At 36.0% G+C, this 27801-nt stretch overlaps 2 protein-coding genes and 1 pseudogene across 3 annotated transcripts; 2 read left to right on the top strand and 1 right to left on the bottom strand.

The window, feature by feature from the left end:
* Window positions 1–4307: 4307 nt before the first annotated feature.
* On the top strand, window positions 4308–6264 carry LOC125106710 (olfactory receptor 6C75). 2 transcript variants are annotated; one of them, XM_047741172.1, is made up of 2 exons: window positions 4308–4418; window positions 5290–6264. In XM_047741172.1, the coding sequence occupies exon 2, from the start codon at window positions 5326–5328 to the stop codon at window positions 6262–6264; it is 939 nt and encodes a 312-aa protein (XP_047597128.1). In that variant the 5' UTR covers window positions 4308–4418; window positions 5290–5325. The 2 variants fall into 2 exon arrangements, with proteins under 2 accessions (XP_047597128.1, XP_047597129.1); XM_047741173.1 differs by having other exon boundaries at window positions 4382–4414.
* A 9222-nt stretch (window positions 6265–15486) lies between these two features.
* LOC125106875 (olfactory receptor 6C2-like) lies at window positions 15487–16290 on the top strand (annotated as a pseudogene).
* Window positions 16291–25758: 9468 nt separating this feature from the next.
* On the bottom strand, window positions 25759–26694 carry LOC125107252 (olfactory receptor 6C70-like). The gene is given in 3 exon segments (XM_047742164.1): window positions 25759–26400; window positions 26402–26676; window positions 26679–26694. Coding segments are annotated over 3 exon segments (933 nt in total).
* Window positions 26695–27801: the final 1107 nt, after the last annotated feature.

Raw genomic sequence — 27801 nt, 5'->3', positions numbered from 1 at the left:
AAAATAGAACTACCCTATGACCCAGCAATTGCACTGCTGGGTATTTACCCTAAAGATACAAATGTAGTGATCTGAAGGGGCACGTGCACCCGAATGTTTATAGCAGCAATGTCTACAATAGCCAAAGTATGGAAAGAACCTAGATGTCCATCAACAGACGAAGGGATAAAGAAGATGTAATACTATGGAATACTATGCAGCCATCAAAAGAAATGAAATCTTGCCATTTGCGACGACGTGGATGGAACTAGAGGGTATCATGCTTAGCGAAATAAGTCAATCGGAGAAAGACAACTATCATATGATCTCCCTGATATGAGGGAGAGGAGATGCAACATGTGGGGTTAAGGGGGTAGGAGAAGTGTAAATGAAACAAGATGGAATTGGGAGGGAGACAAACCATAAGTGACAAGAATCTCACAAAACAAACTGAGGTTTGATGGGAAGAGGGAGGTTGGGAGGGGGTGTGGGTTTATGGACATTGGGGAGGGTATGTGCTATGGTGAGTGCTGTGAAGTGTGTAAACCTGGCGATTCACAGACCTGTACCCCTGTGGATAAAAATATATTGTATGTTTATAATAAATAAAATTTTTTTAAAAAGATTGTTATGTCATTATTTATATGATTATTCTTAATTTAACAGGTTTATTACTTATATTCTGTCAATCTTTATACATTGTCCTACAATCTATTATTGAAGATATTGATATAAAAGCAGATTCTACTAAAAAATTTGAAAGTAAATAAGTTACTATGTTCACTGGAAATATGTTTTTATTTAAAATTGTTATTAGAAGTCTGGGGCACCTGGGTGGCTCAGTGCTTAAGCCTCTGCCTTCAGCTCAGGTCATGATCTCAGGGTCCTGGGATCGAGTCCCACATGGGGCTCTCTGCTCTGCAGGGAGCCTGCTTCCTCCTCTCTCTCTCTCTCTGCCTGCCTCTCTGCCCACTTGTGATCTCTCTCTGTCAAATAAGTAAAAAAAAAAAAAATCTTAAAAAAAAATAAAATAAAATAAAATAAAATTGTTATTAGAAGTCTTTGTTTGGGGGCACGTGGGTGGCTCAGTTAGGTTAAGCCTCTGCCTTCAGCTCAGGTCATGATCTCAGGGTCATGGGATTGAGCCTCTCCCTTGCTGCCTACTCAGCGGGAAGACTGCTTCTCTCATTCTCTCTCTCTGCCTCTCCTCCTGCTTGAACTCTCTCTCTCTCTCTCTCTCTGAAATAAATAAATAAAAGCTTAAAAAAAAAAGAAGTATCGTTTTGGGTACTGTACTGCTTTGCAAGGTATGCTTCAAAATTCATCTCTACCTGGAACCTACAGAAATGACCTTATTTGGAAATAGGATCTTTGCAGAGGTAACTGAAGGGGAGCAGAATAACATTCCAAAATATGCCTTTTTGGCATAGGATTATTTTGAGCTGGTTACTCTTAAAAAGTAACAAAGGAAAAGCTCTGAAAACTGAGAAGTTACTTTTTTGGAAGACACATTTATTTATTTATGTTCAGTTAGCTACTGTAAAAAGAAAGAGAGAGAGAGAGAGAGAGAGAGAAAATATTTAAAGGACGAGAAAAAAATTACTCAGTACCACCACCCAAAATAAAAAAATAAAAAAATAAACTTGCCAACTTTCTAATGTATTTTTCTTCTGTTCTTTCTCCTATCTACATATTGTTGTTCACTTTTCGTAGACATTTTGGAAATCACACCATATGTTTAATATATTATCCTGATGAATATAAACGTTTCCTATATCATTAAAAAAAAGACACTTTTATATGAGGAAGCTCCATTTTTAAGGTTGTCTCCCTCTCTGTACAGCAAAGTGGAGGATGATCAAATATTTAGAGACTCTTTTCAAAGGAGAAGGTGGCTACTCAAATCTGCATAACACCTATACCCTCCTTCACTGTTCTTTCCCCTGATTACTTCCTGTAACTGGCTATCTCTCCACCCCACAACATCTTCCTTTACCTTTAGGGGAAGATATTATTTAAGGTGGTGGCTTTGGGCCATTTTGGCATGTTACTCAGTTTTCCTGGATCTCTCCCCAGTGTACAGGAGGTATTCGTGCTATTAAACTTCTGTTTATTTTTCTCCTGTTAATCTGTCTTTTGTTACAACATGGTCTCAGCCAAGAATCTAAAAGAGTAGAGGGAAAGTTGTCTTTCTACCCCACATAATCAAGTGAAAATGCAGTCATACACATTAAAGCAATTTTCCAGGTCTCTGGATGTAATAAGAGTTTCCCCATAATGTATAGTTTTAAATATTATTGGCCCACACAGACACCTGAGTGGCTCAGTCCGTTACATGTCTGCTTTCAGCTCAGGTCATGATCCCAGGCTCTGGGATGGTGTCTCACACAGAGCACCTTGCTCAAAAGGGAGCCTCTTCTCTTTCTCCCTCTGCTGCTCCCCCTGATTGTGCTCTTTCTGACAAATAAATAAATAAAATCTTAAAAAAAATTTTTGGCCCACACATAAACATCATATAAATATTATTGTGACAATGTTTGTAATGAAACATGAGCATATTTATGACACATTCAAGTTCTTGACTTTTATCATGAATAGATTAAATATTTTGAGTTTAAAATAGCTGCTCTGCTTTAACAGTCTCCTTCAATGTGCACTCTGTATTCCTTAGTCATAAATCTTGAATAAATTCATGTCTCAAAAAACACACAGCAATATCTTAAAATCTTTCTTCAGGAAGTGCCTGGCATTTTAAGATCATCAAATAATCCCAATTTTCACTGAATGTAAACTATTTATATGACTTATGGAATTCCAGGATTAAATAGCAACTAAATATAGGTCTCAAATAATGAATGTAAATGGGATAGTATAGATGGCTTTAGAAATAAAATGATGCATGGGATGAGGGAAATATTGCTTGTATTGGACATGAGAAAAGGAATCTGAGATTTCTAAAATAATATAGAATTCTCACACTTTGCTGCAAGAAGTGAAAATTATGCACACAGATATCTCTAGCATTTGTGCCCTCAGAACCTAAGCTTGAGCCCAAGACATAATAAGCATCTAAAAAATAATTATTGAATGAGTAAATGGAATGATTTAATCATGGTCAGGTTTTCTATGTCATCATTCAGTGAAAAGATATAAAACCTTAAAGACAAGCCTGACATCTCTTATGCTGTAGAGTGATAGAGACCTCAGCCCCAGTCTAAATCATCACAGTGAATTCTTAATATTTTCCCTAAGATTGGAGAAAAACCCACTATTCACAACTTAAATCTATTGCCATTGAAAAATTGCTTATCTCTTACTCCATTAAGTTTCTTCTCCTTGTAAAGTTATGGATTATTATAAAAATTTAAATCCTGTTTTATATTTTTCTGTTCTGATTTCAGGCCACTATCACCAAAATATTCTACTCTAAATTGTGTACTAATTTGGACTATAGTTTAATGCTGGTGTCTTGAGAACACCAATCTCCATGGTACCTTTTGTTTATTCTTTCAACTAATCCCCCTGAGTCCATTGTGAAAGGAGCATTAATATGGCTAGTCTGAATAATATTACTAAGATCATGTCATCTTGCCCACCAAATGGGAAGATATTATATTCACCTTCATTTCAACTATAACTTATTTCAAATATCAAGTTAAACCCTTAAAGTAGCAACACGTAGGATATCTTGGGACCTCAGATCCTTAGAGAAATTTGGGTTGATGTATGCCCTTTATGAAAAGTTTTAGAGGAGTTCCTGGAATTATTCTTTATTATCAATATTTTGAGGATCTGGTTACAAATATAAGATGACATAGAAGAAACCAGTTGCAAAGACTTTTGAAAAATCTCAAAGCACTTGTGTTTAAACAAATTAAAGAAGCCATTAGAAATGACATTGTCTAAACCAGTCATATATACCAATAAGTAAGTATGTCTTTAGTAGTTTCAGAAATAATTTTGCTTTAATAGGGTAAATTTATGCTTTATACAAGTATTCTCAATTATGCACAATGGTATATGTGAATAAATTTAAGCCACACGAGTTATACAAAATATATAAATGAAGACATTTTTAAAACTGTTACAATTTAAGAGTTTTATGCAACATTTATGTTCATTATAACATAAATATTTTGTGACCCTTAGGACTACATGATGGTTTTGTGTTCTTATCTAAATATCTTTCAATAATTATTTTTAATATAATCAATATTAGAATACCTTGTAATCATTTTTAATAAGAGTCAAAGTAATTTATTTTGTATGTCTTAACACTGAGCAGATCTGCTTTATGTTTTAGTTTTGCACAATATGAATTTTATAGACTGAAGTTTATCATCCATCATATTGAGGCAGAACCCAAAAAATGCATATCTTATGACCAAAAGAGGACGATGATGGAAAATAGGAATAATTCCCTCCCAGGAACTTTGTAGGTAAAGAATTTAGTAAGTTCATTAATATATTAAGTTAATTGGCTAATTGTGAATAAATATTATTCCTTTTGAAGGTTCTGAAACCTCTGAAAGATACAGAGAACAACTGAGACATTACAGACGTAGCCATGCTGTCTGGAGAGTTAAAACTTCCTTAAAATAATTTTAGATGATGGCACTTCTAAAGCTTTTATAGAAAATAAGAAATTTAAACAGGAAAAACATTAAACAAATCCTGTAAAGCATCAAGAGTTGTGTTAAAGCCAAAAGTAAAAAAAAAAAAAGAAGAGTAATAGGAAATAATCTTTGCCTCCCAAAAGCTTACCTTGAATGTTTATTATATCTATATACTGCTATCAGATGCACATTACTCTACCAGATGGGCAAATGGTCTCTGTAGATTGCAAAAAGTTGAATGGGAAAATAAAACAGACATATGTATTCAAAATCGAAATGTTAAAAAATATATGAAGAAGAAAGCAACAAAAAAATACCTTCAAAATTTTGCAGTACGCTGGGAGTAAGCTCTGAGTTTTAGATTTTCATCTGAGGTCTCTTTTTTTGTTTTGTTTTCAGGAATATATCAAAACATTCAGAAGACAAGGATTTATAATAAGATATATGAGAATACAATGAAAGAAATATAGGAATAATTAATTGATACATTACATAATAATATGTCAGTTTTAATAAGTATTTTGTTTCTACATACCACAAAATCATTTCTCTCTTAAAACATAAGGCAGCAATGATTTTTTTTTTAAAGTGTGTCTATATTCCTGTGTGTGTGTGTGTGTGTGTGTGTGTGTGTGTGTGTGTGTGTGTTTCTTTTCTGGTGTCATAACTTTCTTATTTTTTTATCTATTTTCAGCTGAAACAAAGAATACCATCATAAAGAAGGAAAATAATGAGAAATCACACAACAGTGACAGAGTTTATTCTTCTCGGGTTGACAGATGACCCACAGTGGCAGGTTGTACTTTTCATATTTCTTCTTGTTACCTACATGCTCAGCGTGACTGGGAACCTGATCATTATCACCCTCACCCTTACAGATCATCACCTGCAGATTCCAATGTATTTCTTCCTTCGAAACTTCTCATTCCTAGAAATATCATTCACATCTGTCTGCATTCCCAGATTCCTTGTCACTATCATGATGAGGGACAGAACCATTACCTACAACAGTTGTGTGACTCAGCTATTTTTCTTTATCTTCTTGGGGGTGACAGAGTTTTACCTTCTGGCTGCCATGTCCTATGACCGCTACGTGGCCATCTGCAAACCTCTACATTACATGACCATCATGAGCAGCAGAGTGTGCTTCCTTCTCGTCTTTAGCTCATGGCTTGCAGGATTCTTGGTCATCTTTCCACCAGTAATGCTGCTGCTGAAGTTGGATTTCTGTGACTCCAATATAATCAATCATTTTATCTGTGACTCTTCTCCAATTCTACAGCTTTCTTGTACAAACACTCGCTTTCTAGAACTCATGGCATTTTTTTTAGCGGTGGTAACACTTATGGTCACCTTAACACTAGTTATTCTCTCTTACACATACATCATCCGGACAATTCTGAGAATTCCTTCCATGAGTCAAAGGAAAAAAGCCTTTTCCACTTGTTCCTCCCACATGATAGTGGTCTCCCTCTCCTATGGTAGCTGTATCTTCATGTACATTAAGCCTTCCGCAAGGGAAAGGGTGACTTTAAATAAAGGAGTAGCTGTGCTTAATACCTCAGTGGCTCCTCTCTTGAATCCTTTCATATATACACTAAGAAATCAGCAGGTAAAGCAAGCCTTCAAAAACATGGTACAGAGAATGGTCTTCTCTTCAAATAAATGAATGTGGTCATGCAAAAAGTAAATCCCTGAAAACAAAGTTGAATGAAGAATTCTGTCTTTCTCTACCTAAATTCTTTAAACACCTCAATTCGTTCTTCAAACCGGCATATATATATCATCAATGCCTCTCTTCCTTAGCCTAAAAACCAAGTCCTAACTGGTTTTCTAAATAGGAAACAGTCACTCTCATCCTGTGTAACTAAATTTCAGATGTCAATAATCTACATTGTTTCTCACATCAAAGCAAAGCTGCTTATACGTTCATAGAAAAGATACAGGTTGCTATACTGTAAGAAGCTACTAAAAACCACATACAAATATATAACATATTTTATGTCAAATAAAAATATGCATCAATTAATATTTCTCAAATTTCATCTTTATCACCAAGAAAACATTCTTAGAGATTTTATGTATTTGTCAGAAAGAGAGAGAGAGAGCACAAGCAGGGGGAGCAGGAGGCAGAGGGAGAGACAGTTTTCCTGCTGAGCAAAGAGCCAATGCAAGAGTCAATCCCAGGACCCTGGGATCACGACCTGAGCTGAAGGCAGATGCTTAACAAACTAAGCCACCAAAGGGTCTCAAGAAAACATGTTTAAAGTTAAAAGCATTATTAAAATGTCTCCATGAATTTACCAATAAAGTGTGATTGAAACATGTTGAAAAATTAAAAAGAAATTTAAGACAAAATCTGCTGTCAGATCTATCTTTGCCATTTGAATGAGGTTGCATCCATTTTGTATTAGTTTTTTTAGAAAAAATAGCAGTTTCAGTGTAAAAGAAAAGATGAAATTTACTTTGTGTTCTAAAAATATAGGCTAACTGAAGATTTCTCTATTTCTGACAAGAATATTTGAGAGGGAAAAGAGTGGTCTATAAAAGTAAATTAAGCTATCCTAATAGATTTCATATTTATGTTCAGACTCTTCCAACTGATACCAAGATGGTCTTTTCTACTGACATGAAAACGACAAATTCAGAATCTAGACTAGTGTGAGAGGTAGACTCCAGAGAATATCTTGGAAATGATGATATGTGAGTTTCTTATGCTTTAGTTTTCCTTTAGCAGCAAATCTACATACTGTCTCTATCTTTCTATTGCCTCTTTCACAGCAGGTTCTACCTCCCTCACCCAAATCCAAGAAAATGACTCTTCTAAGTGTCAAAGAATGTAAAAAAATCTGCCCAAGCCTGGTTTCTATAGTTAATGAGCCCCTTGACTCCAAGGTATTACTAAGAAAATTGGTTGACAACAGTAGTTGTGAATTTAATTCAATACCAGGTAAGTGGAATTGACTTTGGCTTTTCGATCTCCAGCTTAGCCTGATACATAGGTTGATGTAAAGAGCTCTACACAGTTTGTAAGTCCAAGATAGCATTAGCTTTTCTTATTTCTTATGGACAGACAAGAGTGTTCATGAGCACTCGCTCACTTCTTACCATTGTCCTTCCATGAAATGGGTTACATTTTTTTAAAAACAGATTTAACATATTACTACAAAATGAAAATTAAATGATAATTTTATTCAATTTAAGTTCTTTGTTGGATTATTTGTAAAGAAATGAAATTATATAGGTTTGCTTTTGTAAGAATATAACAAGAAAGCAGAAATGCAAAAGTAAAAATTAGGAGAGTATACAAGTGATATGAAAATGTTAAGTAAATAAATATATACTGCATATATGGCATATATAATAGATAGGTATGTAGGTTGACGGAGAAGTAAAGAGAGAGAGAAAGGAAAATAAGGGTAAGGGAAAGTTGATCCTCTTAATCGACAGAAGCTTCTCTGAAGATGTTGTTTCTAATATTCACCTTGTTAGTAGGTGTAAGTTTAAATACTATTGTAAAATATTATGAAATAATGAAATTTCTATTGCAAATGTGATGCTTGGGGAAATGTATCAGATATATGCTGGAGGTCATGTTTTTAAAGGCTTTCAAAAGTATTTAAATTCCTATTATTGTTCATACTAACATTCTAAAATACTTTCCCTTTAACAATAGGGAAAATTACATGTATGTAATGACCACACCGAGCACACCTGTGTCATAATCTTTTTAAAATTCAAATGGCAATTACTGTCATTTTCTTGTTTCATGGATATGGAAAACATAAACAGTAATTTATTTCCATGGATGAATTATCATCTTGAAAGTTGATTCTGATAAACATAAAGTTAAATGGGAGTTTAGAATAAAAATTTCTTAATAATACTGCAAATTAGAATTTCATTGATTCATATTCCCAGCAAGCATTCCTCAAATTCTGGAGATTACAAAATACTCCCAACAGACTCTCAGTCATTTATGGGCTACTGAATCTTTTGGGATCTTAATAACAAGTGATGAATGGCTGAAGGAAAAGTTATAATCACTAAAACTTACTGATGACAAGATCTAAGAATCATACAAAAAGACAAATTTAGAAAAGCCTTCATTTTGTTTTATGTATAAAAATGTTCAGAAGTGGGAGGAGTCAAGATGGCAGAGAAGTAGCAGGCTGAGACTACATCAGGTAACAGGAGATAAGCTAGATAGCTTCTCTAAAGATTGCAAACAACTACAAATCCAATGGGAGATCAAAGAGAACAAGAACAGCAATTCTAGAAACAGAAAATCAACCACTCTCTGAAAGGTAGGACTGGTGGAGAAGTGAATCCAAAGCGATGGGAAGATAGACTGCAGGGGGAGGGGACAGCTCCAGGCAAGCGGTGGAGCAACAGAGCATAAAATCAAGACTTTTTTTTTTTAAGATTTTATTTATTTATTTGACAGAGAGAGATCACAAGTAAGCAGAGAAGCAGGCAGAGAGAGAGAGAGAGGAGGAAGCAGGCTCCCTGCTGAGCAGAGAGCCCGACGTGGGGCTTGATCCCAGGACGCTGGGATCATGACTTGAGCCAAAGGCAGAGGCTTTAACCCACTGAGCCACCCAGGCGCCCCAAAATCAAGACTTTTAAAAGTCTATTCTGCTGAGGGACACCGCTCCAGAGGCTAAACTGGGGTGAAGCCCACAAGGGGTCAGCGTGGCCTCAGGTCCTGCAGGGTCACAGAAGGATCGGGGGTGTTTGAGTGTTGCAGAGCTTGCAGGTATTAGAACGGGGAAGCCGGCTACAGAGATAGATCCGAGGAGTGAGCTCTCAGCTTGGGGTTACCTTGACAGGTCGCAGGCTCAGTGAGCTCAGAGAGTGGCCGGAGGCCAGGGAGAAGGGAGTAATTGGGCGCATTTCTCTGAGGAAGCACTGAGGAGTGGGGCCCCGAGCTCTCTGCTCCTCCAGGCCAGAGACTGGGAGGCCGCCATTTTCATTCCTGTCCTCCAGAACTCTACGGAAAGCACTCAGGGAACAAAAGCTCCTGAAAGCAAACCCAAGCCGATTACTCAACCAGCCCTGGTAAGGGTGGTGCAATTCTGCCTGGGGCAAAGACACTTGAGAATCACTACAACAGGCCCCTTCCCCAGAAGATCAACAAGAAATCCAGCCAGGACCAAGTTCCCCTACCAAGGAGTACAGGTTCAATACCAAGGAGAGCAGCAAAATTCCAGAGGAGGAGAAAGCAAAGCACTGAACTCATGGCTTTCTCCCCATGATTCTTTAGTCTAGCAGTTAATTTAATTTTTTTTTCAATTTTTTTTCTTATTCTGCTAAATTTTAACTTCTACCCTTTTCTTTTTTAATGTTTTTAACTAGTTTATCTAATATATATATTTTTTCTTTTTCATATTTATTCTTTTTTCATTTTCTTTTTTTTAGTTGTTTCTTTTTTTTTTTTTTTCTGAACCTCTTTTTATCCCCTTTATCCCCCCCCCCATGATTTGGGATCTCTTCTGATTTGCTTAAAGCATATTTTCTTGGAGACTTTGCCACCCTTTTAGTATTTTACTTGCTCCTTCATATACTCTTATCTGGACAAAATGACAAAGAGGAAAAATTCACCACAAAAAAGAGAACAAGAGGCAATACTGAAGGCTAGGGACCTAATCAATGACACTTGGTAATAAGTCAGATATAGAGTTCAAAATGATGATTCTCAAGGTTCTAGCCGGGCTTGAAAAAGGCATGGAAGATATTAGAGAAACCTTCTCGGGAGATATAAAAACCCTTTCTGGAAAAATAAAAGAACTAAAATCTAACCAAGTTGAAATCAAAAAAGCTATTAATGAGGTGCAATCAAAAATGGAGCCTCTCACTGCTAGGATAAATGAGGCAGAAGAAAAAATTATCAATATAGAAGACCAAATGACAGAGAATAAAGAAGCTGAGCAAAAGAGGGACAAACAGCTACTGGACCACGAGGGGAGAATTCGAGAGATAAGTGACAACATAAGACTAAACAACATTAGAATAAATGGGATTCCAGAAGAAGAAGAAAGAGAGAGGGGAACAGAAGGTATATTGGAGAGAATTATTGGAGAGAATTTCCCCAATATGGCAAAGGTAACAAGCATCAAAATCCAGGAGGTGCAGAGAACCCCCCTCAAAATCAATAAGAATAGGTCCACACCCCATCACCTAATAGTAAAATTTACAACTCTTAGTGACAAAGAGAAGATCCTGAAAGCAGCCCGGGAAAAGAAGTCTGTAACATAAAATGGTAAAAATATTCGATTGGCAGGAGACTTATCCACAGAGACCTGGCAGGCCAGAGAGAGCTGGCATGATATATTCAGAGCACTAAACGAGAAAAACATGCAGTCAAGAATACTAGATCCAGCAAGGCTACCATTGAAAATAGAAGGAGAGATTAAAAGCTTCCAGGACAAACAAAAACTGAAAGAATTTGCAAACACCGAACCAGCTATACAGGAAATATTGAAAGGGGTCCTCTAAGCAAAGAGAGAGCCTAAAAGTAGTAGAACAGAAAGGAACAGAGACAATAGACAGTTACAGTCACCTTACAGGCAATACAATAGCATATCTCTCAATAATTATCCTGATTGTTAATGGCCTAAATTCCCCAATCAAAAGACACAAAGTATCAGAATGGATAAAAAAACAAAACCCATCTATATGTTACCTACAAGAAACTCATTTTATTTTTTATTTTTTTTAAAGATTTTATTTATTTATTTGACAGAGAGATAGATCACAAGTAGGCAGAGAGGCAGTCAGAGAGAGAGGAGGAAGCAGGCTCCCCACTGAGCAGAGAGCCCGAAGTGGGCCTCAATCCCAGGACCCTGGGATCATGACCTGAGCTGAAGGCAGAGGCTTTAACCCACTGAGCCACCCAGGCGCCCAAGAAACTCATTTTAGAGCCGAAGACACCTCCAGATATAAAGTGAGGGGGTGTAAAAGAATTTACCATGCTAATGGACATCAGAAGAAAGCAGGAGTGGCAATCCTTATATAAGGTCAATTAGGTTTTAAGCCAAAGACCATAATAAGAGATGAGGAAGGACACTATATCATACTCAAAGGAACTGTCCAACAAGAAGATCTAACAATTTTAAATATCTATGCCCCAAACGTGGGAGCAACCAACTATATAAACCAATTAATAACAAAATCAAAGAAACATATCGACAATAATACAATAATAGTAGGGGACTTTAACAGTCCCCTCACAGAAATGGACAGATCATCCAAGCAAAAGATCAACAAGGAAATCAAGGCCTTAAATGACACACTGGACCAGATGGACATCACAGATATATTCAGAACTTTTCATCCCAAAGCAACAGAATACACATTCTTCTCCAGTGCACATGGAACATTCTCCAGAATAGATCACATCCTCGGTCCTAAATCAGGTCTCAACCGCTATCAAAAGATTGGGTTCATTCCCTGCATATTTTCAGACCACAATGCTCTGAAGCTAGAACTCAATCACAAGAGGAAATTTGGAAAGAACCCAAATACATGGAGCCTAAACTGTATCCTTTTAAAGAATGAATGAGCCAGCCAGGAAATTAAAGAAGAATTGAAAAAATTTATGGAGACAAATGATAATGAAAACACAACGGTTCAAAATCTGTGGGACACAGTAAAGACAGTCCTGAGAGGAAAATATATAACAGTACAAGCCTTTCTCAAGAAACAAGAAAGATCTCAAGTACACAACCTATCCCTACACCTAAAGGAGCTGGAGAAAGAACAAGAAAGGAGCCCTAAACCCAGCAGGAGAAGAGAAATCATAAAGATCAGAGCAGAAATCAATGAAATAGAAACCAAAAAAAAAAAAAAAAAAAAACAATAGAACAAATCAACGAAACTAGGAGCTGGTTCTTTGAAAGAATTAATAAGATTGATAAACCCCTGGCCAGACTTATCAAAAAGAAAAGAGAAAGGACCCAAATAAATAAAATCATGAATGAAACAGGAGAGATCACAACCAACACCAAAGATATACAGACAATTATAAGAACATACTATGAGCAACTCTACGCCAACAAATTTGACAATCTGGTAGAAATGGATGCATTCCTAGAGACATATAAACTACCACAACTGAACCAGGAAGAAATAGAAAGCCTCAACAGACCCATAAGCAGTAAGGAGATTGAAACAGTCATCAAAAATCTCCAAACTAACAAAAGCCCAGGGCCAGATGGCTTCCCGGGGGAATTCTACCAAACATTTAAAGAAGAACTAATTCCTATTCTCCTGAAACTGTTCCAAAAATAGAAATGGAAGGAAAACTTCCAAACTCATTTTATGAGGCCAGCATCACCTTGATCCCAAAACCAGACAAGGATCCCATCAAAAAAGAGAACTACAGACCAATATCCTTGATGAACACAGATGCAAAAATTCTCGCCAAAATACTAGCCAATAGGATTCAACAGTACATTAAAAGGATTATTCACCATACCAAGTGGGATTTATTCCAGGGCTGCAAGGATGGTTCAACATCCGCAAATCAATCAATGTGATACAACACATTAATAAAAGAAAGAACAAGAACCATATGATACTCTCCATAGATGCTGAAAAAGCATTTGACAAAGTACAGCATCCCTTCCTGATCAAAACTCTTCAAAGTGTAGGGATAGACGGCACATACCTCAATATTATCAAAGCCATCTATGAAAAACCCACCGCAAATATCATTCTCAATGGAGAAAAACTGAAAGCTTTTCCGCTAAGGTCAGGAACACGGCAGGGATGTCCGTTATCACCACTGCTATTCAACATAGTACTAGAAGTCCTAGCCTCAGCAATCAGACAACAAAAGGAAATTAAAGGCATCCAAATCGGCAAAGAAGAAGTCAAACTATCACTCTTTGCAGATGATATGATATTATGTGTGGAAAACCCAAAGGACTCCACTCCAAAACTGCTAGAACTTGTACAGGAATTCAGTAAAGTGTCAGGATATAAAATCAATGCACAGAAATCAGTTGCATTTCTCTACACCAACAACAAGACTGAAGAAATAGAAATTAAGGAGTCAATCCCATTTACAATTACACCCAAAACTATAAGATACCTAGGTATAAACCTAACCAAAGAGGCTAAGAATCTATACTCAGAAAACGATAAAGTATTCATGAAAGAAATGGAGGAAGACACAAAGAAATGGAAAAATGTTCCAATGCTCATGGATTGGAAGAACAAATATTGTGAAAATGTCTATGCTACCTAAAGTAATCTACACATTTAATGCAATCCCTATCAAAATACCATCCATTTTTTTCAAAGAGATGGAACAAATAATCCTAAAGTTTATATGGAACCAGAAAAGACCTCGAATAGCCAAAGGAATATTGAAAAAGAAAGCCAAAGTTGGTGGTATCACAATTCCAGACTCTCAGCTCTATTACAAAGCTGTCATCATCAAGACAGCATGGTACTGGCACAAAAACAGACACATAGATCAATGGAACAGAATAGGAGCCCAGAAATAGACCATCAACTCTATGGTCAACTAATCTTTGACAAAGCAGGAAAGAATGTCCACTGGAAAAAAGACAGCCTCTTCAATAAATGGTGTTGGGAGAATTGGACAGCCACATGCAGAAAAATGAAATTGGACCATTTCCTTACACCACACATGAAAATAGACTCAAAATGGATGAAGGACCTCAATGTGAGAAAGGAATCCATCAAAATCCTTGAGGAGATCATGGGCAACAACCTCTTCGACCTCAGCCACAGCAACATCTTCCTAGGAACATCGCCAAAGGCAAGGGAAGCAAGGGCTAAAATGAACTATTGGGATTTTATCAAGATCAAAAGCTTTTGCACAGCAAAGGAAATAGTTGACAAAACCAAAAGACAACTGACAAAATGGGAGAAGATATTTGCAAATGACATAATAGATAAAGGGCTAGTGTCCAAACTCTATAAAGAACTTAGCAAACGCAACACCCAAAGAACAAATAATCCATTAAGAAATGGGCAGAAGACATGAACAGACATTTCTGTAAAGAAGACTTCCAGATGGCTAACAGACACATGAAAAAATGCTCCACATCACTCGGCATCAGGGAAATACAAATCAAAACCACAATGAGATACCACCTCACACCAGTCAGAATGGCTGAAATTTACAAGTCGGGAAATGACAGATGCTGACGAGGATGCCGAGAAAGGGGAACCCTCCTACACCGTGAGTGAGAATGCAAGCTGTTGTAAACACTCTGGAAAACAGCATGGAGGTTCCTCAAAATGTTGAAAATAGAACTACCCTATGACCTGGCAATTGCACTACTGGGTATTTACCCTAAAGATACAAACATAGTGATCCGAAGGGGCACATGCACCCGAATGTTTATAGCAGCACTGTCTACAATAGTCAAACTATGGAAGGAACCTAGATGTCCATCACCAGATGAATGGATAAAGAAGAAGTAGTATATATACACAATGGAATACTATGCAGCCATCAAAAGTAATGACATCTTGCCATTTGCGATGACGTGGATGAAACTAGAGGGTATCATGCTTAGCGAAATAAGTCAATCGGAGAAAGACAACTATCACATGATCTCCCTGATATGAGGGAGTGGAGATGCAACATGGGGGGTAAAGGGAGTAGGAGAAGAGTAAATGAAACAAGATGGGATTTGGAGGGAGACAAACCATAAGTGACTCTTAATCTCACAAAACAAACTGAGGGTTGCTGGGGAGAGGGGAGTTGCGGGGGTTATGGACATTGGGGAAGGTATGTGCTATGGTGAGTGCTGTGAAGTGTGTAAACCTGGTGATTCACAGACCTGTACCCCTGGGGATAAAAATATATGTTTATAAAAAATAAATAAATAAAATAAAAATCATTTATACTCCTAAAAAAAAAAATACGCCTATGTACTTTTTTCTCAGAAATTTCTCCTTCTTAGAAGTCTCATTTACCACTGTCTGTATCCCTAGATTCCTATAGAGTATATCAACTGGGGACAATACTATTACCTACAATGCTTGTGCAAGTCAAATATTTTTTATTTTTCTTTTTGGAGCAACAGAATTTTTTTTTCCTGGCAGCCATGTCCTATGATCGCTATGTTGCTATCTGTAAACCCCTTCATTACATGATCATCATGAACGATAGGGTATGCACCTTATTAATCCTCTGCTGCTGGGTGTCTGGCTTGATGATCATTCTCCCAACCCTGAGCGTGGGCCTCCAGCTTGAATTCTGTGACTCCAATGCCATTGATCATTTTGGCTGTGATGCAGGTCCTCTCCTGAAGATCTCATGTTCAGATACATGGGTACTAGAACAAATGGTTATCCTTGTGGCTGTATTTGCACTCATTATCACCCTAGTGTGTGTATTTCTGTCCTACACATACATCATCAGGACAATTCTGAGATTCTCCTCTGTCCAACAAAGAAAAAAGGCCTTTTCTACCTGCTCATCACACATGATTGTAGTTTCCATCACCTATGGCAGCTGCATCTCATCTATATCAAGCCATCAGCAAAAGAAGAGGTAGCCATAAATAAAGGTGTTTCGGTGCTCACCACTTCTGTTGCACCCCTGTTGAACCCCTTCATTTACACCTTGAGGAATAAGCAAGTGCAACAAGCTTTTAATGATTTCCTAAAGAAGATGACATTTCTCTCAAAGAACCTGAAGTTTTGATGAATCAGGGTAAAATCAAAGAAGAAAGTCCTCTAAATATTTAACTATAGCTTCTGACTTGTTTCATTGCTTTGTGCCTATAATGTAGTCATATTAACCCTCTTAAAGATATTTAAGAATACATCCTAATCTCACCTTAATCAAACTCCTTTTTCTTTCAAACCAAACTCACACATAGTGGCTTCCCTCACTGTAAAACTATAAAATATTTTTCCAAGTAATTAAACATATCTCCACTTCTGACTTTGTCTTTTCTTCAATGTTCTAGGGAAGGAAAGTAATAATATTTAAAACTATATAAATTCTACAGAAGACACATAACATAGTAACCAAACAAGTTTCTTCCCCTAATGAATGTCATCAAAATTAATAACATAATCTAAGACCCAAATACAATATATTGTATTTGTATTGCTATTTGCAATAGCAAAGATGCCTCAAAAGAAACCAAATAGGACATTCTACGCTAATTAAAATAATGAAAACAATGAGTGGAAACAGAGATACCAAAAGGAATTTGGGAATAATCAGAATTGATGAGATGGAAACAGCTTCACGAGCACTGATAAGACTTTCAATTATTTACTTATATTTATGACAGAACTTCACTTAAAAGGCATATATTTAATTTAAAACAAATGTATACAGGGACACCCAGTTGGCTCAGTGTGTTAAGCGTCCAAATCTTGGTTTTAGCTCAGGTCATCATCTCATGGTGGTGAGATCAAGCCCCCTGATGGGCTCGGTGTTCAGGGGGGATTCTGCTTGTTGATTCTCTCCCTCAGTCCTTCCCTCCACTCGCACATGCTCTGTCTCTTTCTCTCTCTCTCTCTTTCAAATAAATAAATCTTTAAAGCATAAATAAATAAAAAATAAGAATGTAAACATTATGTCACTTATAGGTTACAAAATTAGAATAAATGCATAAGCACAAATTAAAACACCCAATTTTAAATGATGATGAAATAAGACCATTATTCACATCAACACAAAGCTAAGTGAATGATTTAAGAAGATATCAAAGATATCTAAGCAGTATAAATAGGAAAAAGTAAGGAAATACAAGACAGATAAAATTTAAATTTTCAAAGTGAGGTTAAGCAGAGCATATAATTTGATGAGCACTGGGTGTTATGCAACTGATAAATTATTGAACACTACATCTGAAACTAATGATGTACTATAACTTGGCTAATTGAATTTAAATTAAAAATTCAAAAACAATAATAAATAAAATAAAGGAAAATAAATAACTATTAACTAATTAATTAATTAATTCAAAGTGGGCTTTGAGGGACTCCTTCCTGCATAGCTCAGTCAGATACGCAGCCAACTCTTGATTTCTGTTCTGGTCATGATCTTAAGATTGTGAGATAGAGTCCCACTTGGGACTCCTCACTGAGCAGGAAGTCTGCTTGAGATTCTCTCCTTCTCCTTCTCCCACTTCCTCTATCCCTTCCCCTGCTTGCCCTCTTCTCTCTCTCTCTCTCTCTCTCTCTCTCTCTCTCTCTCAAATAAGCAATCTTCAAAAAAATAAAAATAAAAATAAAAAGGGGCTTTGAAATAACACCTAAACACTCTTTTTATTTTAAGATTTTATTTATTTATGAGAGAGAGAGAGAGGATGAGTGAAAGAGGGGCAAAGGGAGAGGGAGAAGCAGACTCTACCACTGAACAGGGAGCTCAACACAGGGTATAATCCCAGGAGCCCAAGACCATGACCTGAGACAAAGGCAGATACTTAACCAACTGAGGCTCCCAGTGCCCCTCTTTTAAATTACTTATAAAGGGTACTTATTATGCTGAATGAAGTAAGTCAACCAGAGAAAGACAATTATCATAAGATATCTCTGATATGAGGAAGTTGAGAGGCAGGGCAGGGGGTTCGAAGGGGGAAGGGAGGGAAAAATGAAGCAAGATGGGACTGGGAAGAGGGACAAACCATAAGAGACTCTTAATCTCAGAAAACAAACTGAGGGCTGCTGGAGGGGTTAGGAGGGATAGGGTGTCTGGGCGATGGACACTGGGGAGGGTATATGCTATAGTGATTGCTGTGAATTGTGGAAGACTGATGATTCACAGACCTGTACCCCTGAAACAAATGATACATTATATGTTAATTTAAAAATTAAATTAAATTACTTCCACCAGCAGTGCACCGGGGTGGCTCAGTCTGTTAAGCATCTGCGTTCAGCTGAGGTCATGACCCCAGGGTCCTGGATTGAACCCCGCATAGGGCTCCTTGCTCCGTGGGGGCCTGCTTCTCCCTCTCCCTCTGCCTGCCACTCTCCCTGCTGTGCTCTTTCTCTTGTCAAATAAATAAAGTTTTTTAAAAGACATTTTAAATAAATAAATCATTTCCACTAACATAATTTTTAAAATAACTGCTTTTTTGAACTCCAATAATATGTCAGACTCTTTTCAAAAATTATCATCAATGCCCTTGCCAGTCCTGGAAATACATTTTAGTTGTATCAAAATGTAGACAAAAGAAGATTGAGTACAATCACCAATACATCTTAGGGAGTTGATAGTGGAGCCTATATTCTGATATCAAGTCATGTTCATTCCACTACAACACATGACCTTTCAAGTAGTAGCGTAGTTTTACTGGGGAAGGGATGAGAAAGGACACTGAAAGTATGTAAGCTGACATAGTGGTTCAGATCTCTCTGCAATCATACACTCAGTTTATTGTTGTGTCAGCTTTTCTCTGTTGATTAAATTGCATTACTGACATCAAGGAAAAAAATTAAGTTGTCTAAACACTTCAAAATTTATGTAATAGATTTTAAATACTTTGCTATTCATGGAAAAAAAATCATAGTGGTTTTTGAAATCCCATGTTACTGTTTGTTATTCTAATCCCTTTTCTCCAATAGAAAATGCATTGTGGTAAGGAAGTCTGTGAGGATAACGTTGTATCAAGATCATTTTTAATCTTCTTGTTTGCATGTGAAACAAAGTCACTTTCAAATATTGATTTTTTTCCTCACTTATTAATCTGTAACTTGATATAACTATATTGAGATAGGAAGGTTAAACCATAGTCCTAAATGTTAAGGTAGTTTTTCTGAGTTCAAATTTATTGAACAAAGATTATGAGCATTTTCATAGTGCAAATGTCCATTACCTCCTGATTTAGAAGAGGAAAATTCATTCATCTGTGTTTTATAGTATATTCCTTACACTTCTCTGAGATACTTATGTATCACTGATAAAGACTTGAGGCTTATTTAAAATAAAACCTTGTTGTTTTGAACTTAATTGTCTTCAGGGAGCCTGTGTGGCTCAGTCAGTGGGACTTTCAACTCTTGATTTCAGTTCAGGTCACCATCTTGTGGTAGTAAGATCGAACCACACAACAGCTCTGTGCTCAGCACAGAGTCTGCTTCAGATTCTGTGCCATTCCTTCTTCCTCTGCTCCTCCCCTGACTTGTGTTATTACAGGCATGAGTACACATGCATGTTCTCTTTCTCTAAAGTAAGTAAATAAACTAAATCTTTAAATCTTTTTTAAATCTTTAAAAAAGATAATTGCCTTAAATAACTATGGTAACTATAAAATGCCATTTTACTTCTCCTCTCCCTAGGAAATTTACTTATAAATAATCCCTTCCTCTTCTAATTAAACATTTTATTGAAAATAAATGTATTGGAGGATGCCTGGGTGGCTCATTCAGTTAAACATCTGCCTTCAGCTCAGGTGATGATCCTAGGGCTCTGGGATCGAGTCCCACATCAGGCTCCTTGGTCAGCAGAGAGCCTGCTTCTCTCTCTGGCTCTGCTCCCCTCTGCTCTGTATCTCTGATAAATAATAATAAATAAATAAATAAATAAATAAATAAATAAATATCTTTTTTACAAAAAGAAAATAAATATATTAAGGAAATATTTTATGATGTCTGAGCAAATGATTTCGTTATGGAACTAGATTTAAAATCTAACCCTTACCACAATTTTTCTAGAACTATTTTATCTTGTTTTATATACAAATATTGTATTTAATTCATGCAGGCTTATACCATTCTTGTTCACTCTCTTACATATGATCTTTATGCAATGTTCTTGTACCTCCATTATTTTCTCTCTGCTAGTTTTTATTCTGGCTGCTCTCTGTCTTGTTTGTCAGAGATGAATGGGAAATCAGTCAGTTTAGATGCTAACATTGGATTTTTCTCAGCTTTTTGCTTAACCACCTATCACCCCATGTTTCTGGATGAAGAGCTAGCACAGTGACTGGAATAAGCCCTCTCAGTCTTTTTCTTTTCTTTTCTTTTCTTTTTTTTGACAGAGAGAGAAAGAGAGCACAAGCAGGCAGAGTAACAGGCAGAGGGAAAGGGAGAACCAGGCTCCCCTCTGAGCAGGGAGCCCAATGCGGGACTTGATCCCAGGACTCTGGGCTCATGACCTGAGTGGAAGACAGTTCCTTAATCAACTAAGTCACCCAGGTGCCCAGAGCCCTCTCAGTATTTGATTCCCTGTGATTCCTGTAAATCAAAAGGCACGACCACCAAGTACATCAGCTATGCAAGCTAGTTAGTTAGTTAACACATTCTATCATGTCATCTCACCTTTCAGTCTCCTCTGCTAACAAGGGTTTCCATAAAGTAAACTGGCTATCATGAAGTTAAAGTTCTAAAGGCTATTGGGTCTTCCAATCCAATTTTTGTATTGTTTTGTTTTTAATTTTATTTTATTTTTTCAGTGTTCCAAGATTCATTGTTTATGCACCACACCCAGCGCTCCAATCCATTTTTTATATTCCTCTCCAGAACTACATTTTTTATTGAGGTAACGTTTACATAACATAAAATGCACCACTTTAACCATTTCACTGTATGAATTCAGTAGCTAGTCATACACTCACAGGGTTGTGCAATCATCACCATTATCTACTTTCATGGCACTGTCATCACCTCAGCAAGAAACTCCATTTATCTATCAAGTAGTGATTCCCTGCTTCCTTCAGCCCCTGGAAACCAATGATATGTTTCTATCTCTGGGATTTACCGATTCTAGACATGTTATATAAATGGAATCATAGGATATATGTTGCCTTTTGGGACTAGCTTCTTTCACTTAGCATAATATATTCAAGGTTTACACATGTGGTTGAATCTATGAATACATCACTCTTTTCTATGGATAAATGATATTCCATTGCATAGATATACCACTTTTGTTGATCCATTCATCAGCTAATGGACATTTAGGTTGTTTCCACTTCACTATTATGAACAACGTTGTTATGAACATTCATGTGTAAATTTTTGTGTGAATCATAGCGTATTTACATGTGCTTTTTAATATTTAAAAGGGCTGGTGATGGTATTTTTAGAGGGGCATAAAAAATTGGAGGGATGATGATATACATTGTTTTCTGAGCCAGCAGTATCATGTTAGCACTAGAAATATAAATGAATCGCATTTTATTTGAAATGCAGTCATATGCCTAATACCTGGAAATCTTAAAAAAGAAATTTATAATTATAATATTGTTGCTATAGGCCATTATTATCATTATGTGCTCTTAAAATTACCCAAGAATCCCAAAGGGTATTCATTAATAAGGGTGAATTTAGTAACAGTTTCACATTAAAAAGAGAATACGATAATCTCTTCCAGTCCCGTCCATGTTGCTACAAAACTTGGGTATTCATCCTTTCTTTTTTCTTTTTTTCTTTTTTTTATGCTGAGTGAAATAAGTCAAGCAGAGAGAGTCAATTATCATATGGTTTCACTTATTTGTGGAGCATAACAAATAGCATGGAGGACAAGGGGAGATGGAGAGGAGAAGGGAGTTGAGGGAAATTGGAAGGGGAGGTGAACCATGAGAGACTATGGACTCTGAAAAACGATCTGAGAATTTTGAAGGGGTGGGGGGTGGGAGGTTGGGGGCACCAGGTGGTGGGTATTGTAGAGGGCACGGATTGCATGGAGCACTGGGTGTGGTGCAAAAATAATGAATACTGTTATGCTGAAAAAAATTAAAAAATTAAAAAAAAAAGAGAATACGATAAATGAAAACACCAATCAATGTAAGACCATACTGTCAATGAATGGAAAACAAAGCATCATTTCCCAAAGTTATGAAAACATTGGAGCACAGAGGCAAAGTCATTCCATATGTTGTACAACATCCAAGCTTAATAAATACCAAATACTAGGTTTTGATGATCTAATAAATTCTAACATTTGCATATGAACATGAAATTCTAGAAACTCTTAATGAATCCATTATTAAGGTATGTAATAGCTTTCAGTCATTTGTAAGTCAACTACTCTCAAATGAGGAAATGATTTGGTTGTTTTAGGACAGTCCATATTCTGTCATGACATGCCTTATAAGTCAAATCCATAAGGAATCATATTGAAAATAGTTGTTTCAGTCCAAGTCTGTTTATGTAACTTTTTTCTAATTTAAATTTAAAGACATGTTCCACAAATAGTACAAAGTACTACATATGCCCTTTTTCAGTCACAGTTGTTTACATCTTGTATGTTTTGTTTCATCATCTCTACATATATAGATACATGCACTTAATATTCTATATATACAAATACTAGTACTATAAATGTAAATGTGTATGCACACATGTATATATGTACTTTCTAAACCATTTGATGATAAGTTGGACATTGTGCCTCTTTATCTATCTCAGGTTGTATTTCCTAATTAGATCATTATGTTACATAACCAGAGTGTAATGATCAAAGTCAGAAAATTTGACATTGATATGTTATCTATATTATTAAAATTCTATAAATTTTTCCAAGTGATATTTTTTATATCTTTCTATATATCTATTCCCTTTAGATCCAGCATAATACAGGATTATACATTGCATTTAGTTGTCATTTCTGCTTAGCTCTTACCTGATTTTTCTTCAAAGTTAAATTGAGATTTGGGTTTTGTTTTTTATTGTTGTTGTTGGTGGAGGTGGTGGGGGGTTTTTTTTTGCAGGAATAAAACAGAAGTGATGATAGATCCTTCCTAATCACATTTTCAAGAGCCATATAATGCTGAATTTCCCACTGGTTTTGATAACTGATCACTTGGATAAGGTGGTCTCTTTCAAGTCTCTCTAGACTGCAAAGTTACTATTTTCTTCATGTAATAATAAGTAATTTATTAAGAGATATTTTGAGACTGTGTAAATATCCTGTTTCTTATAAAACTTTCATACACTAGTTTTAGCATTCATTGATGATTTGCTACCTTAATCTTTACTTCTATATTGGTAGTTAAGTATATTTCACTATAAAGATGGTCGTTCTTTTCTCCCAGGTTTATTATTCATTTACTATACAGCAATATTAATTTAAGGATACTCATTTCACCCAATAAGTTTAATTTATTAATGTTATCATTTATTTGATATCCAAATTACACAAATATAGTGATTGGGAACTTCTTTTAATTGGATTCTAAACTTTTTTTATACGTCCTCTTCATTTTTTGAGTAGTTCTCTACAACAAGGTGATTTTAGCTTTCTTATACGTTCCTTGATTGTTCCAAAATAATACTGTCATTTCTCCAGGGACCCAAGGTTTCCTTTAGTTAGTGATATTTAAAAACCAATGTGGACATTGGTTTTTAATTTACGTCATTTTATTTTTTTTTAAGATTTTGTTTACTTATTTTAGAAAGAGAGAGAAAGAGCAGGGGAAAAGGAGAGAAAGAAAGTTCTGTTGGTTAGTGTATATTATTGATTATTAGTCCTCAGAAGACTTTCTGTTTGTGTGTTATGCATTCATACCAATACCTCTAATTCTGATATACACTATACAGGTTTCTTATGAAAAAACTTCTTGTAATTTGTTTCCCTTACAGTGAGAAGCCTCAGTATCATTTTCTTCAATGCCACACTCGAATAAGTCTAGAGTATATAAAGAAATTACAAAACTGATAATCCATATCACTGTGAAAAGTAAACCAGATATACAGAACTCAATTTTTTCATAACCTTTATTAAAAATTTTTGTCTGATGAAATGAACAAATTTTAAGTATCCAATTTGATGAGTTTTGACAAAGATAAGCCATATTCCTATTAACTGCCAAGATCAATCAATTATCAATTGTGGTTTCCACTTTGAGTTATAGATTAGTTTTGGTGTGATTTCACCGAAATTAATCAATATTTTCAAAAATACTGTCTAGAGAAATGTATGGCAACTATAGGCATAGACAAGAACAAATACCATTGGCACATATGGAAGATAATCTTGAGCTTACAACTTAAGATCTTTATGGTATAAACCAACAGGCATAATGGCATAAACATTAGGAGAATTACAGAGTTGTGGTATCTGTGTGTTTTAAGAACTGACACTTAAAGTAACCCTAGTTTTAGAGAAAATAAAACATAATTCTATCTTTCAAGAAGTCATTTGAATTAGGAAAAATTGATATTTGATATCATTTATCATGGAAAACTGGTACAGAATTAAATGCTAATAACTATATGCCAGGAATTAAATTCATCATAAATTCCCATTTATTCAATAGATTCATTGACATGTTGAAGAAATTAAGCTTGTGGTTTCGATTTGAATTTCCCTGATGGTATTGCATGGAGCACTTGGTGTGGTGCATAAACAATGAATCTTGAAACACTGAAAAAATAAATTTAAAATTTTAAAAAAGATATTAAGCTTGTTTTATGTTTTTGGAAAAGATTGTGTGAGAAATCAACTAAATGTGTCCTAAGTCATATTTTATTTTCTGCTGCAATTTAAAAAATTTACCCAACATAAATACTAAATAAAATAAGAGGTGACTGGATGGCTCAGTCAGTTTTGTGTCCACATCTTGATTTCAGCTCAGGTCATGATGTCAGGGTCATGAGATCCAGACTGGCCATGGGCTCTGTGCTCAGTGAGGAGTCTCCTGGAGATTCTCTGTCCCTCTTTCTCTCCTTTTTCCCCTGCTCTCTCTCTCTCTCTAAAATAAGTAAACAAAATCTTAAAAAAAAAATAAAATAAAATGACGTAAATGAAATGTATGATTCATTTTTAAAACGGGGAAATTGGAAGGGGAGGTGAACAATGAGAGACTATGGACTCCAAAAAACAATCTGAAGGGTTTGAAGAGGTGCGGGGGTGGGAGGTTGGGGGACCCAGGTGGTGGGTATTAGAGAGGACACGGATTGCATGGAGCACTGGGTGTGGTACAAAAACAATGAATACTGTTATGCTGAAAATAAATTTTAAAAATGATTTTAAAAAAGTATGCTTTCTTAATATGTTGACAATTGGTATTACAAAAAATAACTTTACAAAATATTTCTTCATGTTACAAAAAGTTAAAGTCAGAACGTGTTCAATGGAAAGAGTTTCTAAACTCAGATAAACTAAAGAGATCTTAATAAATATTAAAGATCAATACTAAACTAGAAGACTCAAGATATTTTTATTCACTGTTCTTTTTATGTTTTTATTTACTTATTTCAACAGGCAGTATTATTTACCCAAAGCAGAAAATATCTTACTAAATACATCTCTGAAGGCTTGTTTAACTTGCTGGTTTCTCAGAGTATAAATGAATGGATTCAACATAGGGGCAACTGAAGTATTGAGCACCGCTACTCGTTTGCTTGAAGTGACTCTTTCATTTGCAGATGGCTTTATGTACATGAATATGTAACTACCATAACTGATGGATACAACAATCATGTGAGAAGAGCAGGTCAAAAAGGCTTTTTTCGTTTGCTGAACTGAAGGGAATTTTAGAATTGTCTTGATGATGTAAGAGTAAGAAAGGATTACTAATAACAACGTGACAATGAGGATCATCACAGCTAAGGAAAAAGCAATCAGTTCTAGCAAATGTGTGTCTGAGCAAGAAAGTTGCAGGATGGGAGAAACGTCACAAATGAAATGATCAATGATATTTGAGGCACAGAAATCCAGGTTAAGAGTAAAAATCAGTGGAGGGAAAATGACCAGAAATCCAGTTGCCCAGGAACTGAGTACAATCTGATGACAAATTCTGTTGCTCATGATGGATGTATAATGCAAAGGTTTGCAGATGGCAACATAACGGTCATAGGACATAGCTGCCAGAAGGAAAAATTCTATAAAGCCCAAGAATATGTAAAAAAAACAACTGAGATATACAGCCATTATAGGAAATGGACTTTTCTCTGGTTACAATGGTGATTAGGAACCTGGGGATGCAAACACTTGTGAAAGAAATTTCCAGGAAAGAGAAATTACGGAGGAAAAAATACACTGGGGTCTTGAGGTGAGAATCCAGTAGAGTAAGGGCAATGATGGTTAAGTTTCCCATCATACCCAGCATGTAATTTAGAAATAGAAATAAGAAAACTATGATCTGTAACAGAGAATTATCTGTCAGTCCCAGAAGGATAAACTCTGTTTTGTATGATTCTTCATTTCTATATTGTGATTTCAAACAAATCCTAGAAATAAAAGGTACATTGATAAGAAACTATATGAATAGCTTTATATCCAGGGAATAATATATAAAGAGATCCATATTCACATATATGCCCATTTATGAGGAAATACTCTATGAGGTTGAAGATATGATCTAGAACCATGCAACAGACAGTACTTTTAAAAAACCCAATAGAAGTCAACTCAGTTTTGAAAACTGAACTGCAAAATCCATCATGCCATTTGCGACGACGTGGATGGAACTAGAGGGTATCATGCTTAGCGAAATAAGTCAATTGGAGAAAGACAACTATCATATGATCTCCCTGATATGAGGGAGAGGAAATGCAACATGGGGGGTTGAGGGGGTAGGAGAAGAATAAATGAAACAAGATGGGATTGGGAGGGAGAGAAACCATAAGTGACTCTTAATCTCACAAAACAAACTGAGGGTTGCTGGGGGGAGGGGGGTTGGAGAGGGGGATGGGGTTATGGATATTGGGGAGGGTATGTGCTATGGTGAGTGCTGTGAAGTGTGTAAACCTGGCGATTCGCAGACCTGTACCCCTGGGGATAAAAATATATGTTTATAAAATAAAAAAAAATCTTAAAAAAAATCCATAATAGCTTACTTTTTCACCATTTACTTACAAACTTCCAGCTCAAATGTAACTAATTCCAAATTTGTTCGGCATGTGCACCCAAATGTTCATAGCAGCAATGTCCACAATAGCAGAACTATGGAAAGAACCTAGATATCCATCAACAGATGAATGGATAAAGAAGATGTGGTATATATACAATGGAATACTACGCAGCCATCAAAAAATGAAATCTTGCCATTTGCAACGATGTGGATGGAACTAGAGGGTATATACTTAGAGAAATTAGTCAGTCAGAGAAAGACAATTATCAAATGATCTCCCTGATATGAGGAAGTTGAGAGGCAATGTGGGGGGTTTGGGGGTAGGAAAGGAATAAATGAAACAAGATGTGATTGGGAGAGAAACAAACCATAAGAGACTCTTAATCTCACAAAACAAACTGAGGATTACCAGGGGGAGGGCGGTCGGTAGAGGGTAGTTGAGTTATGGATATTAGGGA

This window comes from Lutra lutra, chromosome 8 (genome assembly GCF_902655055.1).
Source record: "Lutra lutra chromosome 8, mLutLut1.2, whole genome shotgun sequence".
NCBI classification, from domain to species: Eukaryota; Metazoa; Chordata; class Mammalia; order Carnivora; family Mustelidae; genus Lutra; species Lutra lutra.
This window is presented reverse-complemented; position numbering and strand designations above follow the sequence as displayed.

Bases quoted from the DNA above. Each gene is read 5' to 3' on its own strand.
- LOC125106710 (XM_047741172.1), top strand. From the start codon at position 5,326: ATGAGAAATCACACAACAGTGACAGAGTTTATTCTTCTCGGGTTGACA.